The 26,034-nt window shown below is 33.5% G+C and overlaps 1 protein-coding gene across 3 annotated transcripts in view; it reads right to left on the bottom strand.

Annotated features, from left to right (window-relative positions):
- Window positions 1-352: 352 nt before the first annotated feature.
- Window positions 353-26,034, bottom strand: part of EMC2 (ER membrane protein complex subunit 2) — a 51,212-nt gene continuing 25,530 nt past the window's right edge. For all 3 annotated transcript variants that reach the window (XM_068525449.1, XM_068525450.1, XM_068525451.1), the window contains 7 exons: window positions 22,045-22,130; window positions 21,835-21,894; window positions 16,371-16,452; window positions 15,433-15,543; window positions 13,305-13,409; window positions 4,048-4,135; window positions 353-524 (listed from right to left, as the gene is read on the bottom strand). In XM_068525449.1, the coding sequence (XP_068381550.1) occupies window positions 4,049-4,135; window positions 13,305-13,409; window positions 15,433-15,543; window positions 16,371-16,452; window positions 21,835-21,894; window positions 22,045-22,130 (531 nt within the window). In that variant the 3' untranslated portion in view covers window positions 353-524; window position 4,048. The remainder of the gene's footprint in view (window positions 525-4,047; window positions 4,136-13,304; window positions 13,410-15,432; window positions 15,544-16,370; window positions 16,453-21,834; window positions 21,895-22,044; window positions 22,131-26,034) is intronic.

Below are 26,034 nucleotides of genomic sequence, written 5' to 3'. Positions count from 1 at the left end.
TAGGAAGAATCTAGTTGAAATAAAAAAGAGAAGAGATAATGACGAAAAAAATAGTTTAAGGACAAATGTGAAGAAAAGACGAAGTTTTGGGAAGTCAGGAAGGGAGTGTGGCAAATTCATTAAGCTAAAGTATGGCTAAAGCATAAAAAATGAGAAAGACAGTGGTGGGAAATAGCTCAGAAAAGGGTAGGGCCAATTTCTTTCACTCTAAGAGGAAAAGAGGTGAATTTGGGCACAAGAATGTCATACTCGGTATGGTTTTATCTCATGACTTCTCTTTTTCTCTGTGAAATAGTAAGAGAGCTATGTTAGTTAACTAGGGCTGCCTTAATAAAGTACACAGAGGACTGGGTGTCTTAAAACAACAGAAATTTATTTCATCACAGTTCTAAAGGCCAGAAGTCCAAGATCAATGTGTCAGCAGGGTTGGTTTCTTCTGAGGAAACGCTCCTTGTCTTGTAGATGGACATCTTCTCTTCGTCTTCTCATGGTCCTTCCGCTGTATGTCTGTGTCCTAATCTCTCCTTATAAAGATATCAATCATATTGGATTAGGGCTCACCAATATGACCTAATTTTACTTAATGACCACTTTAAAGACTCAATCTCCAAATAAAGTCACATTCAAAGGCACCAGGGGTTAGAACTTCAAATATGAAATTTTGGGCAAGACACAATTCAGCCTATAAAAGAGGTTACTTGCCAAGAATGAGAAGAGAGATAGGATAAATTAGAGGTTCCAAGTGAAAGAGGTTTGAAATAGTTCTAAATAGTTTGAAATACTTCTCACATTAACTATAAATGAAGTAACATCTTTAATGGGTAATTTTGTTTAAATTCAATTTAATTAAAAATGAAATTCTGACTTCATTATTCCATTAAAAAATTCTTTTACAAGCCAGAAAATCTGAACTCTAGTCCTTGCTCTGCTAACAAGCAATGTCCCTTAGGTATATCTGGCTCTCATTTTTGTCAAGGAACAACCTACCAGAGACTAGACATATGCCTTGGAATATGCTAGAAGGAGCACTGACTTTGGAACGCCTGACATCCTGGTCCAATTACCTGCTCTGTCACAGAAGAGCTTAATTTCTCAGAACCTCACTTCCTCATCCTAAAAGGGAGAACAACTAAATCTCTCTAAAGTCCCTCCTACACTCCTACTATAGTTCTTTGAATTTAAATAAGTTACTTTGAGAATAAAGGGATTATAGCATTAAACAAAAAAATTCTTCTAAATATTTGATAATAAAAATTGTATGCTTCCAGCATATTGAAACATTAATTTTCCATTTCAATTTTTTCTACATCCTCCTCTATTCCCAAGTCAATATTATCCTCATGATTAAAGACATTCTAAATATGCCTTTTTCTCACCTCTGCTGGCTTAAATACTAGGTGCTGAGTTGGAACAAGATATTACTTCTTTTGTTACATGTAATTATCTACTTAATTTTAAATCATTACATTCTAAAATAGCATGCCTAGCATGTCTAAAATAAGAGTTTTGCATCTTAAAAAAAAAAGTTGAATGATGGATATATTAGTCAGAAACATATATGGCTAAAGTAACAAAAAATAACAATGGCTTAACAATCAAGAGTTTATTTTTCTCATGCAGTTAGTGCAGAAGCTGGCAATTGCTCTTGTTGGTTCAGGTGTTCAACAAATCAGGGACCCAGGCTCCCAGTAATCTTTCTACAGAACCATCTCTGAAATGCAGCTTTAATTCTCATATTTGCTATTTCATGCTTGTAAGATGGCTATTATACCTCCAGGCTTGTTGTTGGCTTCAGGGCCAGAAGAGGCAAAAAGCCTCAGCTCACAAAACTTTGACTTTTTAATTTGAAAGACAGGCCCTTCCCCACAGCTTCTGTTCATTTCATTAGCCCTAATTAGGCCACATGCCCAGATTTTGGATATTTGCACTTTCAAATATGGTGGCCATGAGTCACATGCAGCTATTAAAATTAAAATTAAATAAAAAATTCAATTTCTCGGTTGTCCTGGCTACATTTCAAGTGTTTAATACCCACATACAGCTAGTGGCTACCACATTAGGTAGCACAAATATGGAATATTTCCTTCAATGCAAAAAGTTCTGCCTTGGCATATCACGGACCATATGGAATGAAACCACTTCTGTTTTAGATCAATCATGATACTTCCCTTGGGGCTGAGGGTAAGGTCCAAACCTCCTGGAATAACAGGGATCTGTGCTCCTACCTGAACAATATAGGATACTGTTAACAAGGAAGAAGGAGGTAAAAGCAGTTGGGTGGGCAATTGTCTGCCACAATGAGATTATCACTATATATAACTGAAGTTTATAAATTATTACACGTTAACAATGTACTTAATAAATAAAAAATTCCTGGCAAGGAGGTATTAAAATTAGAAAAAATAAAGTGAAACTAAAGGCTGACAGTTATAAGGGACACTAAATTACTTATTACACAAATATTGCTAAAGTAAACACTACTCTAGTGACTCATGGGAGGAGATTAAAGGGAAGAAAGGTAGTGGAATAATATGTGGGCACTATTTTCTTTATAACAAACAAATCTGAAATGTCTGATTATGTTGAAAATGGTTACTAAATTCATGGGCAAAAACAGTGTATCTTGTGATAACAATTATTAATTTATAAGAATTATCTTCATATGGGAAGAGTTATTTCACATCTGCCCATCACTCAGGGCAAAATAAAATGAAAAAAACTGTAAAATGGAAGAATTAGACTAGATGTGGAGAATAATTTACTAACAGAATAACTCAAAAGGTTAAAAAGCTGATACTGACAATAGTTTTCTTCCTTAAGACTTCCAGGTTGTCAATTCTTCCATGATCTCCAATTTGCGCAAATAAAAGCAGTAACAAGCATGTCGGAGTCTATTATGTTGGTAATTAATTAATTAAAATTTATATATGTATTTCTATATGTAATATATAAGTTATGTATATAAATTACAGACTAATACTAACAATATTTGCCCTGAATGAACAACTGCCTATTTTAAAAACTGATTTGTGTCTGAATAAAGTGGTTAACTCTCAAAGTTCTTTCTATTCTATTGTGAAGCATGCAAAATACTGCTAAAGGTAGTGTAATGGTCGTTCACTATGAAAAGAGAAAAAAAGGAAGAAGAAATTCTAATTATTATTACTGAGGAGTAATGAGATATGAGAATTTTAAAAATTTTGCTTCCAAAGATAGTTCAGATTTTCTTATTTTTCCTTAAAGTAAAAATAACTAAGCCACTGAAACCCCTTTCATCCCTATTATCTATGCTCTCTAAAAATTATGCCTCTTACATAGAGTTGAAAGTTGGATAAATATAACTTTCATAAGGGTTAAATTTGAATATCATAACATACGTGAACCTTAAACCATTTTATAGGTAAAAAAAATCTCAGTTATGTCCCATAGCAAAACAAAATTTTATAAAAAAGATAGTGCTGAACTTTGGAGAATGATGTGTTTTAATCACGATTTATCAGAATAACATTACAGCATATAAAATAATAGCCCACTGGAATACAGAGCGAAACCCAACCTGACGCTATAAAAAGAATGAAAATAATTTGCCAGCATTTTGCTTCTGTCATCTATATATGCTATGTATTTCCTATCACAAATAAAAAGGAGTTAACTAGAAATTGAGTTCTAAAACAATATAGTCACTCACTATTTGAGTATAACAAAAAGAATCTAGAATTTTCATATGCAAGTTTAATAAATCATCAGTTTATTTAACAAGGTTATTTCTATATCAGATTGTGGTTTAAAAGCAGTTATATATGTATGATATGGAAAGAATGATGTACAATCAGTAAGAATCTTGTCAAATCTCTCTTCCATGGGTTTTCCCCATCTTCCTGCTTAGCAGTAAATGGCATTTTTAGGTTTATATAAACACATTCTTTACAACTGCCTTCTTAGCAGAAAATCAGTATATAAATAGCACTGGGCATCTAGTAAATAAGTCACAAACCAGTGAGCTCAATTTTACAGTTGTGAAATGTAATGTGAAAGAGTTTTTGAAACCTTAAGACTGGGTGATCTGCAGTGCTTCCAGCATGTCTTCAACTGCCTTGAGAGAGTATTTGGTTTCCTTCTTACTTCGACCTGCAAACTAATTTTTAGAAAATGCAATTAGGCTCAATTTCAGTGGCAGGTTCAAAATCACAGTCTTACTTTCAAATTGTTAGAGAGTTAACATTATCTATTTTATCACTAGCATGAAATCAGATATGTTCTTTTTCTTCAATAAAAAACAAAATTTGGGTTTTAAGGACATTTTCATTAAGGTTTCATCTTCAACAGACGTATATAAAAATTTCCGTGTGAAATTGGCCAGTTTAAATGTTTAAGTAGTATGATAACCTATAAAAACATTAATATGATTTTCAAACTGTACTCCCTCTTCAGACCAGAAAAGCTTTATGAAATAAAAAGCATAATTTAGAAATGAAATTTAGCTTATATTTATGTAGGAATGTGGACTACTTGTGTGGCCTCTAATCAACTTTTTACAATTTCAAACAAAGGTAAAATACAAATGTAAAGAAGTTTTATCAAACATTTTAGAGTTGCAAGATTTCTCTAAAACTACTTATAGTGGCCTGTAATTTTTAAAAATTTCCCAGATTTATTAGTTGACTAGATAATATCATGTTTCTGCAGCAAAAGCCTATCAAATAAAACTCTATGCTACATATTAAAGTAAACATTTTAAAACATGCATTTCTAGTTTATTAAGTCATAATCTATTTTATAATACCAAATTGGGATTGGATTTTACAATAAAAACAAAACATAGTGCATTAAATACTATCTTTGTACATTTAAAAGCAAATTCATGTGTATTAAATTCAATATAGTGCATGATAAGTGGGGAAAACACTGTTGAATACCCCATGCTGATTTCAAAATGAGTTTTCTAACTAGACTGACAATTCCCATCATTTATCAGTTTGACTTAACACTACAGATTTACTAGATAAGTATGTGTTCCTTGTAAAGGCAGGGGAAGGTTTATTATAACTATATTACCTGTTTTTCCCCTGGTTAAAGTATTAACATTTTCTATTAGCAACATACAGTATTTTCAAGTTAACATCTAAGCACTCAGTATACTTTCAAGTGACTGATCTTTCCTTCAAATACCAATGCTGTCTTAGGGACTTAGTACTTGATTTATGATGTGTTCCTTCTCTTTTGTAATTAACTTAATTTGGCAAACTTCTTGTGACCTGTTGAGAAAGATTAAGTGATCAAGCACAGGTAACATCGTAGAAGCAATAGGCTTCAGGAATTGGTAACCTGCCTCTGACCCCTCTGGCTGCAGCTTAACATTACGATTCTCCTATTTCCTAAACCATTAGCTTCTGTGGTTGAATCCTGATTTAATAGAGTAACTAAAGGGGATTTCTAGAGGAAATGCCAGGGAAAGAGAAAAGCTTCTTGTAAGAATCAAGATCACTTTGCCTTTCATAAGACATCATTAATTTAAGGAATTCAAATGCTGAATATACAGGCCATAATTTAAAAATATGGCAATAGCAACACCACATTTAAAACTCTGCCCTTTCATAATTTCCCTTGGTGAGTAAAGGATGTGGAGTGTGCTTATTACTCCTATTACCCAGTTGATAGAGTCACTTTCACAAGGACTTACCAAGAACAGAAAGCCTTTTCTTTTACCACTGCCTACCCAAAGTAAACAGGAATAGTCCTAATCAGATACTTAAAGGTCTAATTCTAAGAAAAAGCTTTTGATGGGTTGGGGGAAGGGGTACAAAATAGGACACCTAATTTTTTAAATGGAAAATAAAAATGAAAAATTTGTGTAGCGCTGAAGTCATAGTATTTTAAAATATAGCATTTTTCTTGATTTGTGTTTAAATGTAATAGAAATAATAAGAAATACAAATTTGTGATTTTCAAAATTAGCTAATTTTAGAAAACCACCTAAGATTGTGTGTCAACACTACTGACAACCAGTGCAATTTAGAATAAACCAAACTAACTTGTGTCAGAACAAATAAAAAGAAAGTTGGAAATATAAATCTATCACTTCAAATTTTATCTGACATGCAATTATTTTGTCTATTCTAGAATTATATGGCAATTTAACTGATTAAGCCGGAATCCTATTTTTCCCTCAAATCATGATTTAATTTTCTATTTCCCAAAAGGATAGTAACAAAATCACCTCTGCAATCACAAATAACATATGGATCACTAGCACAGACGAATTTAACAGAGTACCAAAGAAGCATTTATCTGGAAAATTACTGCGAGTAGGTTCACATTAAAGTTTTTCATGAGCATTAATCAAACTTGCCTGCCTCTACTGAACATGCTAAACCAATTACCTAATTGAAGAGCAAGTAGTAGCCATATTTTGTTTCATTATTAAGTAGAAACAAAGACAGAAAGCAGTTCTTAAAATCTCATTTTCTCTAATTTTTAAATGCCTAGAAAAACATTACAATAAGGAATACTTATTATACACTTTATACTTGTTTATATGCCTAGACATATCATAAAGTTCTCAATTAGATCCCAGAGATTTATTACTAAAATGTCAATCTCTGAAAATTATACTTTTCCACATTAATCACAAATTCTGCATTTTTATTTTTCATATAGATTTTGCTTAAGTAAACTTTTTTCATAATTTCCTGATGGATCTTAAAGAAAACTAACGAGAAAACCACTCAAATAATAAAAAAATGCTTATCAAATTCAAAGGTCAATGATTTACCCATTGTGATAACTGGAGTAAGCTGGGCTAAAATTCACAAATTTACACAGTTTGTGGAAAATAATATGGGTGGACAAAGTAATAAGATAAATAAAATGGAGAAGTGGATGGATGAATCTCAGAAACATGCTGAGTGAAAGAAGCAATGCAGAAAAGAGTACATCATCTACGATCTCATTTATATATAAGGTTCTAGTACAGGCAAAACTAATTTATAGTGATGAAAATCAAATCAGTGCTAGTCTGCAGTGTGGAATGGGGCTGACTACTAAGTGGCAGAGGGGAACTTTCTGGGGTGATGGAAACTGTATGTCTTGAATGGGGTAGTGGTGAGAGAGGAGTATACATTTGTCAAAACTCAACTGTACACTTAAAATGTGTGCATGTTATTGTATGTAAACTATACCTCAATAAAGTAGATAAAAAGAAAAAGGCAAAATAAACAAAAACAGAAGGATGGAACTATGGAGTTATACAAAAGTGTAATAAATTGCCAAATGACCACATATTTCCCTTCCGATTGAGAGGTGAAATATTTTATCCCCTGTATCTGGGTTCACCATGCGACTTGTTTTGCTCAATGGAACATTAGCAATATGTGACACAACCAGAGGCTCAGAACACCCTTGGGCACTGGAGTTTGCCTGTTTGCTGCTCCTGGAACCCTGAAACCATCATGTGAATAAGTCCAAGTTAGCTTGCCAAATGAGAAATACAAGGCCCAGCACCCCCAGCTGACAGAGAGCCAACCATCAGACATTTAAGTGAGGCCATCAACCACTAGCATAGAGCAGAAAAAAAATAAGTCCACTATAGACCTGTAGAATTACTCAACTGAGTGCAAGCCTACATGATACCTACAGATTCATAAGCAAATAAGTCGTTATTTTAAACCACTATGTTAGCAAAAGGCAATAGATACAAATATTTATGAAATCTGATTCATATGAAGAAAACCACCAACTTCTGTAGAAAAAGCATAGAGATGAAAATTTCAAAAGCACCAAAAGATTTTATTTAAAACCCGTCACTGGGACTTCCCTGGTGGTCCAGTGGTTAAGACTCTGTGCTTCTATTGCAGGCGGCATGGGTTTGATCCTGGTTAGGAAACTAAGATCCTGCATGCCGTGCAGCACAGCCAAACAAAAACAAAAACAAACAAAAAAAGTGTTACTAGTGTCTAGAGGCAAAAATAAATTTTGCATGATGGGTGATTCCTAATTGAGAGGTATTTTAGGCTGCTATACAGAAACCTGACATTATCAACTGAGAGATGTTATCTTTTTGGAGTGGTATCCAAGATGACAGAAACTTACAAAAATTCCTTATACTATCCTTTCCCTTAGAGTCAAGAAAAGGCAAATCATACCTTCAGGAAAGATGTGTAAAACATCACTGGGTACTATGGAGTTTATGGTGCCAAAGTCAAAGACTGAAGAGCACAGATGATATTCTCAGAGCTCTTTCCAAAAAACACTGAGACTTTACAAAATAAGTCTATGAAAAGAGAATGGATCTAATAAGACAATTTTTAAAAATTTGTTTAAAGAGAATGGCAGGGGGGGAAAATATTACTAACGAATAGGGTTTGGATATATGAACAATGGCTTAAAATATCGAAATGATGGATTCATGTCTAATGGTAAAGTGCATCTCATATGGCAGGGAAGGGCATGCTTGCCTGGTCTTGCATTACTGAAGAGACAGTGAAAAAGAGGAAAAACAAACAAACAAACAAACAAAATGAAACTCTAAATTTAGTTACTATGGAGAGCTTTGGGTCTGAAATGAAAAGGGAAACAAGTGAGGGTAGGATATCACTTGTTCACATGAGAAAATAACTAAGAAGGGAGTTGGAAACTGTAATTACAGTTTTAGAAACATTTATACCTGACATCTCTTTATAAAGGCAGTATATTGTGGCCATTAAGAGCATCAAACTTGGGGCTTCCCTGGTGGTGCAGTGGTTGGGGGTCTGCCTGCCAATGCAGGGGACGCGGGTTCGAGCCCTGGTCTGGGAAGATCCCGCGTGCCGCGGAGCGGCTGGGCCCGTGAGCCACAATTACTGAGCCTGCGCGTCTGGAGCCTGTGCTCCGCAACGGGAGAGGCCGCGATAGTGAGAGGCCCGCGCACAGCGATGAAGAGTGGTCCCCGCTTGCCGCAACTGGAGAAAGCCCTCGCACAGAAACGAAGACCCAGCACAGCCATAAATAAATAAATAAACAAATACTTTAAAAAAAAAAAAAGAGCATCAAACTTGGAGTCAGGCTGCCTAGGTTTGAAAACCGCTCTGTCATTAACCAGTTATATCACCTTGGAGAAAGTTATTTAATCTTTCATGCCTTAATTTCCTCATTTGTAAACAGGAAAAGTACCTACCTTATAAAAAATTTTCTGTTTGCTATTATAACTGTTATTGTTGTTACTGTTATTGTAATTGCAATAAAAATAGACATAATAAAGTGAACTTACAGCATGCAATTAGTAAACACAATATAATGGTGTATTACTGTGATATGGTAAAAAGTATGTATCAACTCCTTTAATACTCAGAAAACTTTTATTACGTCCATCTTGCAAGTGAAAGCTAGGCCCAGAGATGGTATGTAATTTGTCCATGGCCACATGTCAGAGCCAAACTTGGAAGCCAGACAATACAGCTCGAGCATCTGTGTTCTCTCTCAACTATTATAAGGTAGCAGCTTCCATAGAATGGGACTCATGACAGAATACAGAGATAGAAACACTGGAAAGCTACGTAGGGGGGAAACAGACCTCTATTTTCACATCATACATAAAAATCAGTTCCAAATGGATTGTGGATCTAAATGTGAAAAGTAGAAGAAAAAAAACTCCAAAGACACACAAGACTATCTTTATGACCATCAGCAGCAAATGATTTCTTAAACAGAACATCAAAGCACAAACCATAAAGGAAATGAACAATTAGGGTGAAGATAATCTTCAAAACTTTCTTCACCGAAATCATTTGAGAGTGATTGCAACTAAGGAGTTAAAAAGATCTGCTACACATATAATGAACAAAGGGCCCATAATCAAAAAACTAAAAAACAAAATAAAAAGTCATAAACCAATGAAAAACATAGACTTCATGAAAGAAGATATCCGAACAGCCAATAAACATATGAAAAAGTGTTCAACCTCACTGGTCATCAGGGAGATACAAAATAAAACCATGAAGATACCACTACACATACCCAGAATGACTATAATAACAAAAACTGACAGAAGGACGTGTTGGTGAAAATGTGGAACTATGAGAACTCTCAAACACTGCTGGTGGGACTATAAACAAGTAATCTGGAAAACCAGCTTTATCTACTTCAGTTAGATATATGTACATCCTATGACCCAGTATTTCCACTCAAAGGTATACACCCCTAAGAAGTACATGTACATATACACCAAGAGACTTGTACAGCAATATCAGTGTAGTATTATTCATAATAGCCCCAAACAGGAAATAATCCAACGTCTATCAACAACTGAAAAAGGGGTTTCCCTGGTGGCACAGTGGTTGAGAATCCGCCTGTCAATGCAGGGGACACGGGTTCGAGCCCTGGTCCGGGAAGATCCCACATGCCGCGGAGCAACTAAGCCCATGCGCCACAATTACTGAGCCTGTGCTCTAGAGGCCACGAGCCACAACTACTGAGCCTGCGTGCTGCAACTACTGAAGCCCGTGTGCCTGGAGTCCATGCTCCGCAACAAGAAAAGCCACCACAATGAGAAGCCCACGCACTGCAAAGAAGAGTAGCCCCCGCTCGCCACAATTAGAGAAAGCCCATGAGCAGTGATGAAGACGCAACACAGCCAAATATAATAAATAAAATAAATTAAAAAAAAAAACTGAATAAATTATAGTATGTTCATATAATAGACTACAGTACAATGAAAATGAATGAACTACAGACTCAAACAAAGATAAAACTCATAAATCATGAAACAGGCCAGACAAAAATAAATACATACTGTATGATTCTATAAAGTTCAAAAAAAAAAGCCAAAACTATGGGATTATAAATTTGTACTTTTGAGGGGAATACAAGGAGTAGAATTTGAAAGAAGGTACCAGGAAGGTTTTGGGGTGCTATAATGTTTCTATTTATTGACCTGGTTACATTTACTTGTATAATTCATTGGAATGTATCTTTGTGACTTGGGTTCATTTTTCTATGTATAATTTAATAAAAATTGATTTTCGAAATATTGTCATGCCATGTCAAAAAAAGCACTCTCTGAGCAGCTAGTTGTTTCTCAAAAATATCTTAAAAACAATGATGTAGTTTGCATACTATTATTTTCATATTATCCAAGTCTTATTTTTAAATCACAAACTACCCCTCCCTCCCTCGCAACCCCCAACTCCCAAGCCTACCCTGTGTGGAACCCCTCGAGCCATCTCAAACTCCATTTGAAGAAGCACAGCCTAGCTAATATTTATAAATATTCTGACTTGCAATATGCCAACAGAACATTCTCTATTATATATAATAAAACTACACAAAAGTGACTAAATGGTGTGATCACAGGGCACTGAATTGTTTTAATCTCCCCAACCAGGAGTACAAAAACAAAGAAACAAATAGCACCAAAACCAAGACCAAAATAAGAGGAAACAAACCCAACAAAGACATCTTTCAAAAAAAACTATATTGCAGGCAATCCTTCAAAATCCTAGAAGGTTGTTATACCACCAGCAGTAGCAGGACCTACAAAAGCTCAACAGCTATGTGGTAGGCACTACAGGATGTAAAAGAGGGCAACCTACTACTCTATAGGCCACAAAAGTAAAAAAAAGTATGAACTGATGCATCTGCAAATGGCTTGCAAAACTAGGACAGTCTCATAGGCTCCAAATCAAAGTATAAAAAACTGTATGCAAACGTGACATTAAACAAATCTAATAGTCTAAGACCTCAAAATCTCTGAATTATCCAGCAAACACCCTCTTCCAAAAGGAAAAAAACCTCACACTGAAAGAAAACTACAGAAACTGAAACCAAATTTAACAGGGCAGAAACACTGGGGTTAAGAGGGAGAGATGGTTCAGATAAGGGAAGAAGGGGAGAGTGGGAGGTAGTGATGCCCAGAGGCAGAAAATCCCAGAAGAAAAAACAACAACAACAAAATGTAACATTTAAAACTAAGAACACCACCTCAAAATTCAAGATCTGTAGACCCATAGGGGTAGAACACAGAGAGGCCTGCAGCCAGAAAAATCATTCTGAACCTGACCTAGTTCTAAGAAAGACTGGATATATAGAGAGGTCATATTTGAGTTCTCTGTAACAAAGAAGAGGAAACATATAAAGGTCAAGCTGGGAAAGTTATGCTGTTCGATCTCTGACTCCCCTAAGATGGTAAAAACCACCTCCTAACAGCCCAGAAAAACTATCTTATTTAAATGCAGAGAACAGAAAAAAAAGAATTAACTCCATAAAAAAATTATTACCAGAAAAAAAAGAAGAGAATAAAATACAGAAAATGACAGAAGGATTTGAAAAAATGAATGAATGATAAAAGTGCGAAAGGAGAGCCAATAAACTTATAGTTGGAGACCTGAAAAAGAAAACTTAAGGAATCAAGCAAAAAAAATTCAAAATCATAATTCTAAAAGCAACTTTTCTCAAATTAAAAGAGGACTGAATCCAAATATTAAAAAGGTCTACAGTGTATTTGGGAAGACTGACCCAAGAATATCAACAAAACATTATCATAGTGAAACTATTGGATTTTAAAGATCAAGAAAAAATTCCTTTGGGCAACCAGACAAAAAGTGCAAGTCACTTATTAGAGAAAGAAAATCAGGATGGCATGAAACTTGTTGACAGCAATATTTTATCCTAAAAAAGAAAAAAAACAAAAAAAGGAACAATATGTTTAATACTTAGGTAAATGTATTTAATAGCAAAGGATGTATAAAAAGTCAAATTGTCCTTCAAATATAAAGACTATAGACGGATAGGTTACAAACACGAAAGATGTAAGAAGATGAGTTTCTCCATGAGTCTTTTCTGAAGAATCTCCTAGGGATGAGCTTCAGTAAACTAAAAAATGAGGGGAGATGTTTCAGATAAGCTCTGACTGTAAACAGAGTACATAAACTTTGTTATATAGTCTTGTTAGTTTACTTTTAGGATTTTCTTCCTCTTTTTTTTATTATTTGAGATATCTCTGATTAATAATACACTCACATACCCAATCTGCCTCTGAAATGCATCATGAAATTTATCCTTTCTGGATTTTTATAATTACTTTTTTTTATTTGCCAAATGTAGAACTACTGAGATGATAAGGCTCATTATGGGATAATAGTAACAGACTCCTTTTGAGGAAAAAAAAAAAGGATCCTACAAGTTAATTCTACACAGTTAAAACATTTGATAAAGACCCAAAAGCACAAAAGTTCAATGATAGACACCTAGCTTTGTAGTTTGTAGAAACATAAACAACAACTAAGAAATACATTAACTGACCTATGTCATAATATAAAATTATGAATACTAACCTGATAAGCTCTGTTTATTTGACTAGCTGCCCAACTAGCATACTTCATGTTGTCCTTTTTTGTTTTTGCACTTGCTTTTGGATTAGAAGCAATATGACTTGCAGACTAAGAACAAAAAAGAAACATCAAAAACAATACTTCTTTGATGTAGCCAAGACAATCAAAAACATGTAAGGGTCATAATTGCAACAGGCTGATAATAAAGAGTTTTTAAAAACTGTACCAACACAATTTTTAAAATAAAATAAAGCTGAATGAAATTAGTGTTTACAAATGAAAATATATTTTAAAATGGAGAATAATCCAAGGTAGTACGAAGAGAAAGGATATCTTAAATAACATCTAAAATTATTTTATTAGTTATCTACCACAGCCCTTGAAGGTAAAATTCCATCATCACTTAAATACTGTAGGATATTACTGGTGCTATTTCTTATTACTGAATTACTTCAACTTTTCTATGTCAGAATTATAGAATTACTGAATATTAATATAAGGAACCTCAAAAATAATTTAGTCTAACTTCCTACATTAACAGGTGAAAAAAAAATTAAGTCCAATAGGAGTGAATTGACTTAACCAAAGTAAGTTAACGCAAGTCTTAGAAGTAGAAAGAGATCATCACTTCCAACCTATTTCTCTTTTCACTACACCGAGAGTTTCCAAACTATGTTCCATAGAACCAATTAGAGCCATCATCTCCTTTTTAAAGATGTGTTTAAATGAGGGATTGTTAAACTGGGATCCATGCAAGAATCTGTAGACCCTCAAAATCATATTCTTATTTTTAATTGTATGTATTTCTGAGGAGAGAAAGATACAAATTTTATCTTATGCTTAAATATATCTTATTCTTAAGAATCTCTGTCCATGTGGTTTCTTTTATGCCTAGCCTGTGTTATATGCTTTTTCCTTCTGTCTCCTCCTCTGCCACTAAGGAATTTATATGCCAAAATCTGATTGCAGTAGTTAAGAGAATGACTCGAGTCAACTGCCTGAGCTGGAATCCCAGCTCAATCATTTAGTAGCTCTGTGTCCATCCTTGGGCAAATTAATCAGAACCCTCTGTGTCTTAGTTTCATTTTCTGTGAAATGGTAGCAGTAATAGTACCTTCTCAAATAGCTGATGTAAAGATGTAATGATTTAAAATAAAAAAGAGAGGTCATAACAACACCTGACACATAAAGTGCTATGTATTTTTACTATTATTAATAATTTATTTTTTAAAATAGTATTTATTTGGTAAAAGAGACACTGCTACCATACTGTACCTACAAGCTGCTACAATTGGCACTGGTAGAATCCAGAAAAAATTTTTTGAAATCCCTTTAATCTGTTTTCTAATTATATTTTGCCATTTCTTTGCTGAAAATTATTTCATTTACGTTTCTTCCTGCCTCCATTTCTGCAATCAATTCTTTTCACTGAGCTCCAACAAAATAGTCATCCAAAAGTCCATGAAAAGACTAGGATAAAATAAAATTTCAAAGAACTGGCATATTAAAGAAGTTTATTTTTCTAGTCATTCTGACTGTAGAAAGGAACTCATTTTATATAAATTTGAAGTTCATTAAATTCTTCCTCTATTTCCCATAGCTCTTGTTAACTGACTTTTTCTAAGCTCATCATTTAGCATACATAAACAAAAGAAATATTTAATTACATGCGTACCACAAATTGTTTTTCTATACCATAAAAAAGTTTTAATTTGGCATTAGAGATTTTATTTCTAATATGTCTTTTATAAACATCGTTTAAAAATATCTCATACAATTATAATTTAAGGTAAGAAATAAAATGTTGGGCATGAACCCAAGAATAACAAAACAATTAAGAAATACATAATATAGCTTTGTATCTGTTACTATTTAATTTCATAAAGGCAGATTTAAATTCTGATAGAGTAAAAGATAATTGACAATGAAATGTCAAATAGCTGGGATATATTAACATTCAAAAATATAACCACCGTACAACCTATTGCTCATAATTAACTAGAGGAAAAAAATCATATGCTTATCAATGAAATACAAAAAAAAAAAAAAAGAGGGAAGTGATTAACTGGGACGGTTAATGGACTTTAAATGACATTTCATAAAATAACATTAAACATGCACCTCAACTCACCATGTAAAGTCCAAACAAAGCTCTCATATTTCTGTTGTTCAGCTTCAATGCCTGCGCAAAATACTTTCTTGAAAGTTCAAGATTTTCAAGTCCACCTTGGGTATATTTAACCTGTTAAAAATTATGGAGTGCTGAAACCTGTTTATTTTACTACTTTGAAATATAGCATGTTTCATCATACCATAGGCATTAGTAATTGAAACAGATATTCTGTAAACAAAGGCAAGATGTTAAAAGAATTCATCTTAAAGTTGTTAAAGCTAATCTAAACTTTAAAGCATAACATACCCTCCAGAATCATTATATTCTATGAACATTAAGATCACTGAGTTTTTAAAATAAAAAAATGCTGCCAATATAAGAAAGCCAGTATAATTTCTATTTCAACTGCCTTCCAAATGCTTCACAACTTTATTTTCTATTACTAGCATTATAAATCTAGACTTCATACTGAATTGTCCTTTCCTAGTTGCACTGACATTCCTTAATAATGAAGTCCTTTTAACCTTATAGGATTCAACTGTATTGCTATTCTTAACAGTTAATCAAATAAGAAAAAAACTTCCTACTTTCCAAAATACTGACCTTAATATGAATTTCCTAGAATATGGATGTAAAAATTTTAATCACTGTAAATGCCTTAAAGGCCATTAAATGGTGATAACTGTGACATAATTCATAATTAGGAAAGAATACAGTACGCAATTAAAAAAATATAAAGAACGTCACTATTTTAAATAAGTGCATTTAATTGAAAAGTCAGTATTTCCATTATAGTATTAAAAATTTTAAAATTTTATTCCCACAAATCAATTTTCATCACATCTTACATATTTATATACTTGCCTAACATTAAGGACACATTCTTAGTTCCATAATAATACCCAAAACCAACAAAAATAAAATCACATACAATTGTTGTTTTTGAAAACACTTACTTCAGCATACTGCTGACAGTATAAGTGGTTGTGTGGATTAGTCATCATAAGCTCCTCTAAACAAAAGGCTGCTTTAGCATAGCTGAAAAACATCAAGGATTTAATTTTAAAAGTCATAAATTTTATGTCAGTTACACCTTAAAATAATTTTAAAACAATTTTAGTGACATTACACATTTTATTCCCAAAATACTTTAAATACCTTTATTAATAAAGTACTTATCTTGAATTCATAAATACGAATATCATATTCTTTAATGAAATGAATAAACAGAAGCTTAAATCCTAAAGCAGCCTGTGAACTATCAAGATATATTACATTTTTCTTTTTTTCTTATGTATGTATGTATGTATGTATGTATGTATGTATGTATGGCTGCGCTGGGTCTTCATTGCAGTGCGCGGGCTTTCTCTATTTGCACCAAGCAGGGGTTACGCGGTGCGCGGGCTTCTCATTGCGGTGGCTTCTCTTGTTGCAGAGCATGGGCTCTAGGCGCGCAGGCTTCAGCAGTTGTGCCACGTGGCCTCAGTAGTTGTGGTGCACAGGCTTAGTTGCCCCACAGCATGTGGGATCTTCCCGGTCCAGGGCTCAAACCCGTGTCCCCTGCATTGGCAGGCGGATTCTTAACCACTGTTCCACCAGGGAAGTCCCGAGATATTAAATTTTTAAAACTGGGTCATTAGGATGACATCCAAACATAATTAACAACACAGGCTTCAAGATCTTGGATCAGGTTACATATAAAATAAGTTCTGCAAGTCCACTGATCATTTAATAAAATATTCAAATAGCTAAAGTGTAATGAGGAAATAAACATTAAATATTCTTTATTCACTAAAAATCCTTTACAGACATATCCCACATATTCTATTACAAAGACTTTTCATTATTTAAGGTTACTGTCAAATACAAAATTATGATGAAGTTACGAATTTCTAAACCCATGAAAAACAGATCAAGTTAGTGGTTTTGATATGCACTCTACTACTATTTAATCATGTGGTAGAGAAACAAAATCTTTACTGAAAACCTAAGGAGAAAACTGCTGCAAAGGGCTCTGGAAAAATAGTTTTATACCACATGACTATAATTCCCCTTGATGTATTTTATATGTTCAAGCCATGTGAATATCCTTCCTATTTACAGGAAATCGTAAAGAACACAGGTGTTTTAAGATTTAGTCCCAGTGAGGAGGTTATGACATTACAACAGAAAAAGGCTACCTACAGTTATTTTTGACATTTGTCACCAATATACAAAGGTATCTATTTTACACTAATGTCTGACATACTTAGTTTTCAAAATATATACATTGCAGTTTCAAACATGTGAAATACTGACTAATAATAGGTAACTTTTATTAGGTGTTCATTATGTATCATGCACCTCTCTAGGTGTGTTACAAATATTAATTCATTTAATCCCACCAAAACCCTAGGAAGCAGGCAGACAGCCTACACTCTTAACCACCATGCATACTACCTATATACACTACACATCAGGATGAAAAATGGAGGTGGTGATGGTAGTGATGAATATGTCAACGGTAACATAAAAACAGGTACAGCAATCAAACCCAAAGGGCCAGAGGAACCAAAAACACCCTGCAGATTAGCCCAAAATCACAGCATTTTAAATATATGAAGGACCTTACATATAATTCTCATCAGAGATCATGCTGCTATTTAGCCCTTTTCATATTTATGCCCAAAACCTAGTATTGGTTCTTGACATATGATAGCTATATAATGAATGACTGAACAAATGACTGAATAAATGTCTAGAACAAAAGTATTGTGACTACCTATCTGATATTTATTCATCATTGTGTAGAAGGGGAAGTCGTCTATACTTTAAACACCCAGCTTCATCAGAAAGATAGTTCCCTTCTAAATGTGTTCCTTTACGGTAACGCCAAAAATTCATATTAATGCTAAGAATAAATGTTCTTAGAGATTTAAATGGGTTGAGCAAAATAGTGACTCTGATTCTTATATAGCATAATGTAAGATAAAATGGGCAGAGAGGAGTTTCTAATGAAAAATGAATGCCAAGATATTTTTCTCAAAAATTATTGAGTATCACATACAAGGAGGGGATACCTTCCCCCAATTTTACAAAATATAAAATCAAATTAATTTTGTGGATAAAGTATAGAATCAAATAAACTTAGAGCTGGAAGGAGCGAGAAATGGTCTAATCCAGTTTTTCTCAGCCAAGGGTACACAAGAGTATTAAGCCATACAAAAGTGATTTGAGTGATGATTATTTTCTCAGTTCTCCCAAGATGGTACATAGCCAATACCACTGCAGATATATAAAGAAATTAATTCATTATATACAACTCATGAGACTAAGATTTAGAGAAGTAAAAATAATTGGAATCCATTTAAAATAGAATAACCACTATTATTACTACATTAGAGTCAGTAACTAGTTTTTGAAGTTCTTCTCTTCCTCACAAAAGCATATGTATAGGTTACAGTATTTGTTCCTTGATTGCTTTATCTACATTATGATTTTTCCTTACAGGATTCTGATAATTCCCTTTGTTATAGAATTTTATATAGTAAGGCTGTACCTACAATAATCACAATCATAATCAATCTTTACTAACTGCTCCTTGCTGATATAACATCTAGTTTTAACTACAAATCAAGTAAAAAATTCAGTATCTTTGTTTAAAATACATATTTTTGTTTATAATATGTACTGTTGGGGTTAAGGTATAAATCATGACTAATTTTTTATACTTAGAGCAAGTGTCTCAATGTGATCAACTGGTGTGACATATACCACTAGAATAACTGTATCTAGAATTTATAAATCAGAAGCAAATTTAAATAAAAATAACTTAAAGACATAAAAAAAGTATGCGGCAGAATTCTATATCCCCTTTTCTCTCTATAAAATCACTGAATAGGCTTATATGAACAGTCTACTGTGGAAATTTATTTGGAGTAAAAAAGTCTACATCTAGATTAGCAATGCTGCCTGTGACTTACTATAACTATTAATATGAAGAAAAGAATGTCAAAATATTAAATATATCAAGCAATTCCTAAATTGGTACATTTTTGCCACTGGGTCCACAAAACTGTGGTAAACTGACATTCCACAGTAACTTACTACTTGTACCAACAATACCCTACCGAAGACAATGACTTGCTCAAACAAGTTAAATGAATTAAGTGAACATTCTGATTTTCACACAGTTTCAAAAAATCTGAAGACATTTATTTCCATTCACCGTAAATCTGAACATTCCTTCTGTGTTCAATTAGAAAAAATAAACGGACATTGTGTAAGTAACTAGCTTCGAGAGCAAAAAGAGTTTTGTAATACAAGATAAAAGGGTAGGCAGAATGTAAGTATCATTTCCCATGAAAAGAAACTATTTTTCAGGTGCTTTTCTGTCTTTGTATCTCTTGATTTCTTGGGATTCTTCAGTTCATTTCTCTTAAATGTACATCCAACTCTATCTCAATAAACTCTTCAGAGACCCAAAACAAAGCAAAACTGAATGTGGCTATTACAAGGTGAGGTAAATAACAATAAATTTAATGATAGGTTAAAAATAAAGTATAACCTATTGGAGAGCTAAATATAGAAATATTACAAATACATGCAAAAAAGTAAAATTGATAAAGAAGTAGAAGAAAAACACAGAGGTGATATATTTATATAGTTCTTAGAGGATAGAAAGCCTGAAAGTAATATAAATTGATATACTGACCATCTGAAAATATAAAGTTTCTATAAGTTAAAAAAATCAATATTAAAAAGACATAATAAACAAGGATATATTCTAGACAGGACAAAGGCTCATATCATTTATATAAAGAGCTCTTAAAAAAAGTGTAACCAATTTTCACTTATCACAATTTGCAAAGATTAGAAAGAACAGTAGCACCCAGTGTTAAGTGGACATTCTAATAATTGCTGATGTGAGAGTAAATTGACACTACCTTTCTAGTGCACATCTAGGAATGATTTATCAAAACCACTGAAAATGTGCATATCATTTAATCAAGTAATTCTATTTCTAAGAATTTAGCCCAAGGAAAAATTTAAATAAAGATAATCATTATATGTATGTGTAACAATCACTTTGCTGTATACCTGAAACTAACACAACATTGTAAATTAACTATACTTCAATAAAAACAAAAACAAAACCCAAAAAACAAACAAACAAAACAATACTGAGCCTCCAATCTATATTATTTAGGTGTTCTTTAATTTCTTTAATTAATATTTTATAGTTTCCAGCATACAAATAATTTACATCTAAAAAACTTTATGTTGACTTTAAAACAATGAAAAATAGAAACATTACCATTTAACCAAATACACTACCACTCTTACACACATAAGAGAAAGCTAAGTATATTTACATATATGATCATACAAGCATCCAAACATGATTCAGGAAATAACTTCCTAACAAAAAACAGAGAACCTGATAGTCAGCATATATAATAGAGAAATGAAAAATGCTTCCCAGAATACAGTACACATTCATTAAGTGACATTTTATTTTCACCCCCACTTTTATTAGAATTACACAGATAATACATTAACTCTATTTCACATACATATATACCCCTGAGCAAAGGCAAGAGACAAGTATCTTCATTCGATACTATTTCCTATGTCAGCTATTTGTCCTATGAGAATGAGGTTAAGTATTCTAAGTATTCGTGCACAGTAAGAATATGTGCATGAGAATCTGATTCTGTTCTCTCAAAAGGAAGGAAAGAAACAATGTGATATACTTCAGACTCCTCATTAAGAAAAAAGGGGAAAAGAAGCCTGCCTCTAGATAGAGGTTAGCGTTAATGCTGTGATATTAGAAAACTTGCACTAAGACTGGGCTAATCCTCTCACACTGGGATTTCCTCCTGTCACTGCAATAAAAAAAAAGCTAACAAAAACATTAAATATCCAATAAGCAAGTTCCTACAGCATTCAACATTCTTGATTATTCTTGGTTTTTCACCCAGGCAACAGAATGCTTCTACTTTGGAAGAGTTGATTCTCTTAGCACTAAGGCTAATAAATGCATACAATTGACAGAATTTTTAAACAGCAGGGAGTATAATACTCTTTGTATGTAAGAACAATTTAAATTCTAAAAATTCACAATTTTGATTCACTAAAAATAACCTTAGCTCAGCACATACATGCCTTTCTAACTCCAAAGAATGCCATCTGTATTTGAAAGAAAACTCATTTCCCAAACAAAAATAATTTAGCAAAACACAAATGACCTACTTAAAGCAATTCACATATTATAACCAACAAACTGTTGATTTGTTTTCCTTCATTTATTTATTTTGCTAATTTAAAATGACGTGATTCATACCTCTCACCAACCCTTTAGAAACTACTATGCCTTCTGAACTTATATAGTGATGAAAATTGCACTCCTTAACGAAATTTTATGTGTTAACGACTTACTCATGTTCATTGATATAAAGTTCTGCAAGTTCATGCCAGGCTTCTTGGTCTCCAACAAATCTGGTGAGAGGAAAGGGAAAAAAAGTAAGTGTGTAGATATTCTATAAATGAACAGCATGGAGGCAAAAAGGAAAATCAAATGCAAATTCCATTTTAATTAAAAAAGATTTATCAGAATAACAAAACACAATCCTCTTGTAAGACACTCACTGTTCCAGATACTCATTCAGTTCCCGAATGGCCTCCACATTTTTCCCCTGGGCTTTTCGAATGGCAATCTTACGCTTTCTTGCAGCCTGTGAGTTGACATTAATAAAGGATTAGACCCTCACGATTCCCTGGGTTTTTGTAAAGAGGTAATTTGACTGTGCAAATTATTATCTCAATGCCAGTGAAATTCCATTGTAGAACTACTGCTTAGTGGGAGTTTATAAACATACCCCATGACATCCCACTGGGGAGTTCAAACATTCCTCTAACAATCACATGTGCTTTACTTTTGATGTACACAATGTATGCATCATTTCATTCAAATAAATAACCATCCAGATTCTGATAATTACAAGCCAGCAGGGAATCCTAATCTTTATCCAGCCTAAAGTCCTTTACTCTGTCTCATTCATAAGATCTGTATCTTAAGAGATAGAGGGATAGCGGAGATTAGAAAATAATCTTACTGTGGCCACTTGAATGTCATTATACAAATATGGCTTCAAATAACTTTTTTCACAATTTCAAGAGAAAAATCTACCTAAGAGTCTTTCAAAAGAATAATATAGGTCCTGAAAGAAATATTTTATAATAGACAAAACATTTAAAACCTGCAACTTAAAGCTTTTTAAATATAAATATAAAAATCAATGCCATTTATTTATACATTCATCAAATATGTAACAAACATCTGTTGTTTGCCAGGTACTGTGCTGGACAATGAAAATATAAGGATAAAAAAAAGGAACAGATAATTCCTTGCAGGAGCTCAGTCTGATAAGAGAAAGAGACATCAAATAAAAAGACAATAATAGAGATAGCTAAGATGTTGTGGCAACAAGGAGGTGATCCTAACAAGGCTGTGGCAGATGGGAGGAAGTGGAAGGACAGGAAGCAAAGAGCGTCCCAGATGTGATACCTGTGCTGAAAGAGAACGTGCAAGTAGACATTAAGAAAGCAGAAAAGAAAGCTGTGTGGAGGGACGATACTGCACAGTAGGAGAACAAAGGAGCAAAGGCATAGGAGACAGCAGCATTGTGTATAATCAAGACTATATGTTTGGGGCTGAAGTGACCGGAGGGCTCTGTGTGAATTATTAAATTTACATCCCCTCCATCTCTGTTTAATTAAATGCAGAAGACTAAACAATAAAACACACTATAATCAGGGCTAGGTTAGGCTTATTAATTATGAACATGATTGTCATTGTTTTAAGTAAAACACACTCCACAAGATACAGACAAGGGAAGTACTGTAAAATGAATGGGGCCTCTTTAGACCAAAGGAGCTATCTGTCCTGGGGTGGAAAAGGTGGGTTTTGCTCTGAAAAACTGAAAGTCAAAAAATCAGAGCGTATCAAGAGACTCCCAATAAATATGACCAAAAGCAATATTTATAAAAATAGTGATAACAATATTTTGGTAATGAAAGAATGACACATCTGTTAAAAATGTATACCCCTGATTATATGGCTCATGCTGAATGCCTACCAGAACACCTGCCACACAGCAGGAACTCAAATATTTTTGGAATAACTTCACTATGCACAACAATGAAAGCGCCAAAATAAATGTAAAGTTTAAGTCTCAAGAATTCAGAAGGAAAGTAAAAGTAAAGCTCTAAAAGTAACTCAATCCTAAAGCCTTTAGGAAGAATATTAGACTTCAAATGTACGCCTTATTCCAAGTCCTTCTGAAAATAGATGAGGATTAAATTAACATAAGTAACTAATTTCTTTGGGGCATATATTATCTAATTTCACCAGTCCAACAGAATTTGAAACATTTTTGTTTATTCATTTCATTTTTGATGACACTACTTCTTCCACAGGCAGTATGTTAGGGCGGAGAGTCTAGGTTTTGAAATAAAAAAAGACAAGGAACTGAATCCCAACTCTTGTCACTTATGAGCTTTCTAACCAAGAGCAAATCATCTGACCTGCCCAAACTTCAGTAATACCACCAATCTCCAAGTAGCAAAGTGAAGTATCTAACACAGTACATAGCATATAACAGTATTGAATAAATGTTATCTTCCTTCTTTTTTACCTTTGGTCTATGCTTAATATATATACGTTAAACCTTGCCAAAAGCTCTACCTATGAGATCTTTAAAGAACTGGCACAGGCTTGCTTAGTTTAATATTGATATATTGCCCCAATCCTTACAGGATTTGTATCAGCTGAAATGAGATATTGCAGTGAAACTTGTTAAAAATACTGCATTCAAATGCCACAAATAAGAGACAAAAAGTCAAAGTACAAACATGAATAGCAACTAATACCTCTACAGTCATAGTAAGAATGTGGTACGAACACTGTAATGGACACCATTATTCACAAAATGAGTTTCGTTTTTTAAAAAACACCTGTCTAATATTAACTCATTTTCTCATTGATTTGACAAGAGAATCATGTCTCTACTGTTGAGCAAACACCAAAATTTTTAGGTCAGCAGCATTTTGCAGAATACAGTTTATAAAGCACTGCTAGTGTTTCAAAGATAATTAATCTTTAAAAATGCCTTTTTAAAAAATAATCCTTTTGTAAATAATGAAAAACAGAGGTTTAAACAACCTAAATGCATCAAAAGAGGTAGGATGAGAAGCAGGATCTCAAATTTCTGATTCCCATTCTAGATTCATTGATAAGAGTTCCTGAAACTGAAATATTACAAATTAATTTGTTACTATTATTTTGAATTATGTATATTTGTAGTAGGTGGAATGCCATAATTTTATAATAATGTAAAACAGAAATTCAGTATTAACTTTGTAATAGCCTATTTTAAAAACTAAGAGTTTTCCACCTAACAAACACTTCAGTGAAGTATAAGTAAAGATTTTAAACATAAGGTTTTACTAATCAATTTGTGAAACATACCCCAAAATCTCTACTATAATAAGCAATACTTTGCTTAACCATGTAAGACCTAAGATAATAGTAACTTATCTCCTAATATTATAAGGTTTAAAACACACTTTTAAGAGGTAACTATTCAACTATGCAAAGCCAGTCTTCCTAATGAAACTATACATGACAGCTTAAAGAAAAACCTATATGGCAATCACTATCATACAGGCAACAATGTATCATTAAGTCACATACAACAGCCCTCTACAGAAAAATACTACCACATTCTGGCACAAAAACCATGATCATTTTAAATGAGCATTAAGCAGGGATTTCATTTCCGGCCAAGATGTAGTAACAGGGAGTGGTTTTACCCTCTTGCCTGAGACCACGAAAGAACTGTACTATATATACAAAACGACCACTTTTAAGGCACAGGACGACAAGCAAAAAAGGAGAGTTGATCCCTGACAGGCAGAAACAAATGAGGTGGGCCCTATTTTTATTGCCCTGACTCACTGCTTTGAGAGAGTTTCAAGGGTGCTGTGCAAGAAAAGAAAACCAGGTTGAGCTGTGAGTTCATAAGGAGCTCAGAGTCCAAGAAGATCAAAGAGGCTACAGTTCATGGGACAGAGTACAGGAGAAGAGAGAAAAATACAGAATAAAGACTCTAAAGAGATTCCCCTTGAATCTCAAGGGTTTCCCTCGAGTACTCAGGTTCATACTGATCAGTGCATGTGTATGTGGAAACTACCACAGCCAAGGAAAGATCTACCAGAAACGTTTAGGGGAAAATGTGCCCAGAGCTCACACAGGGCTGGGAATAGTGTCCCTTCCTACCAGCCAGACTGGAAAACGCCATGATTCCTGGGGCAGTGGACAGACTACCCAGAAGGACATAATGGGGAATTAATTAGTCCCAGTATAAACACTGTTCCGGTCCTGTCTAACAAAGACCCAAAAGGATGAAACTGTTTGCAAGTAACTTAATTATATCCCACAAGAAAGCTCAAAGAATATATATAAGAATACAAAAATCAAAAGGGGCAAAGAGAACTTTAGAGCATGATGGTTTTGTTCATTATCTTGAGTGTGGTGATGGTTTCACAAGTGTATACAAATGTCAAAACTTATCAAAT

Source organism: Eschrichtius robustus, chromosome 17 (assembly GCF_028021215.1).
Source record: "Eschrichtius robustus isolate mEscRob2 chromosome 17, mEscRob2.pri, whole genome shotgun sequence".
NCBI lineage: Eukaryota > Metazoa > Chordata > Mammalia > Artiodactyla > Eschrichtiidae > Eschrichtius > Eschrichtius robustus.
Note: the sequence above shows the minus strand (reverse complement) of the source record. Positions and strands in the feature narration are given on the sequence as shown.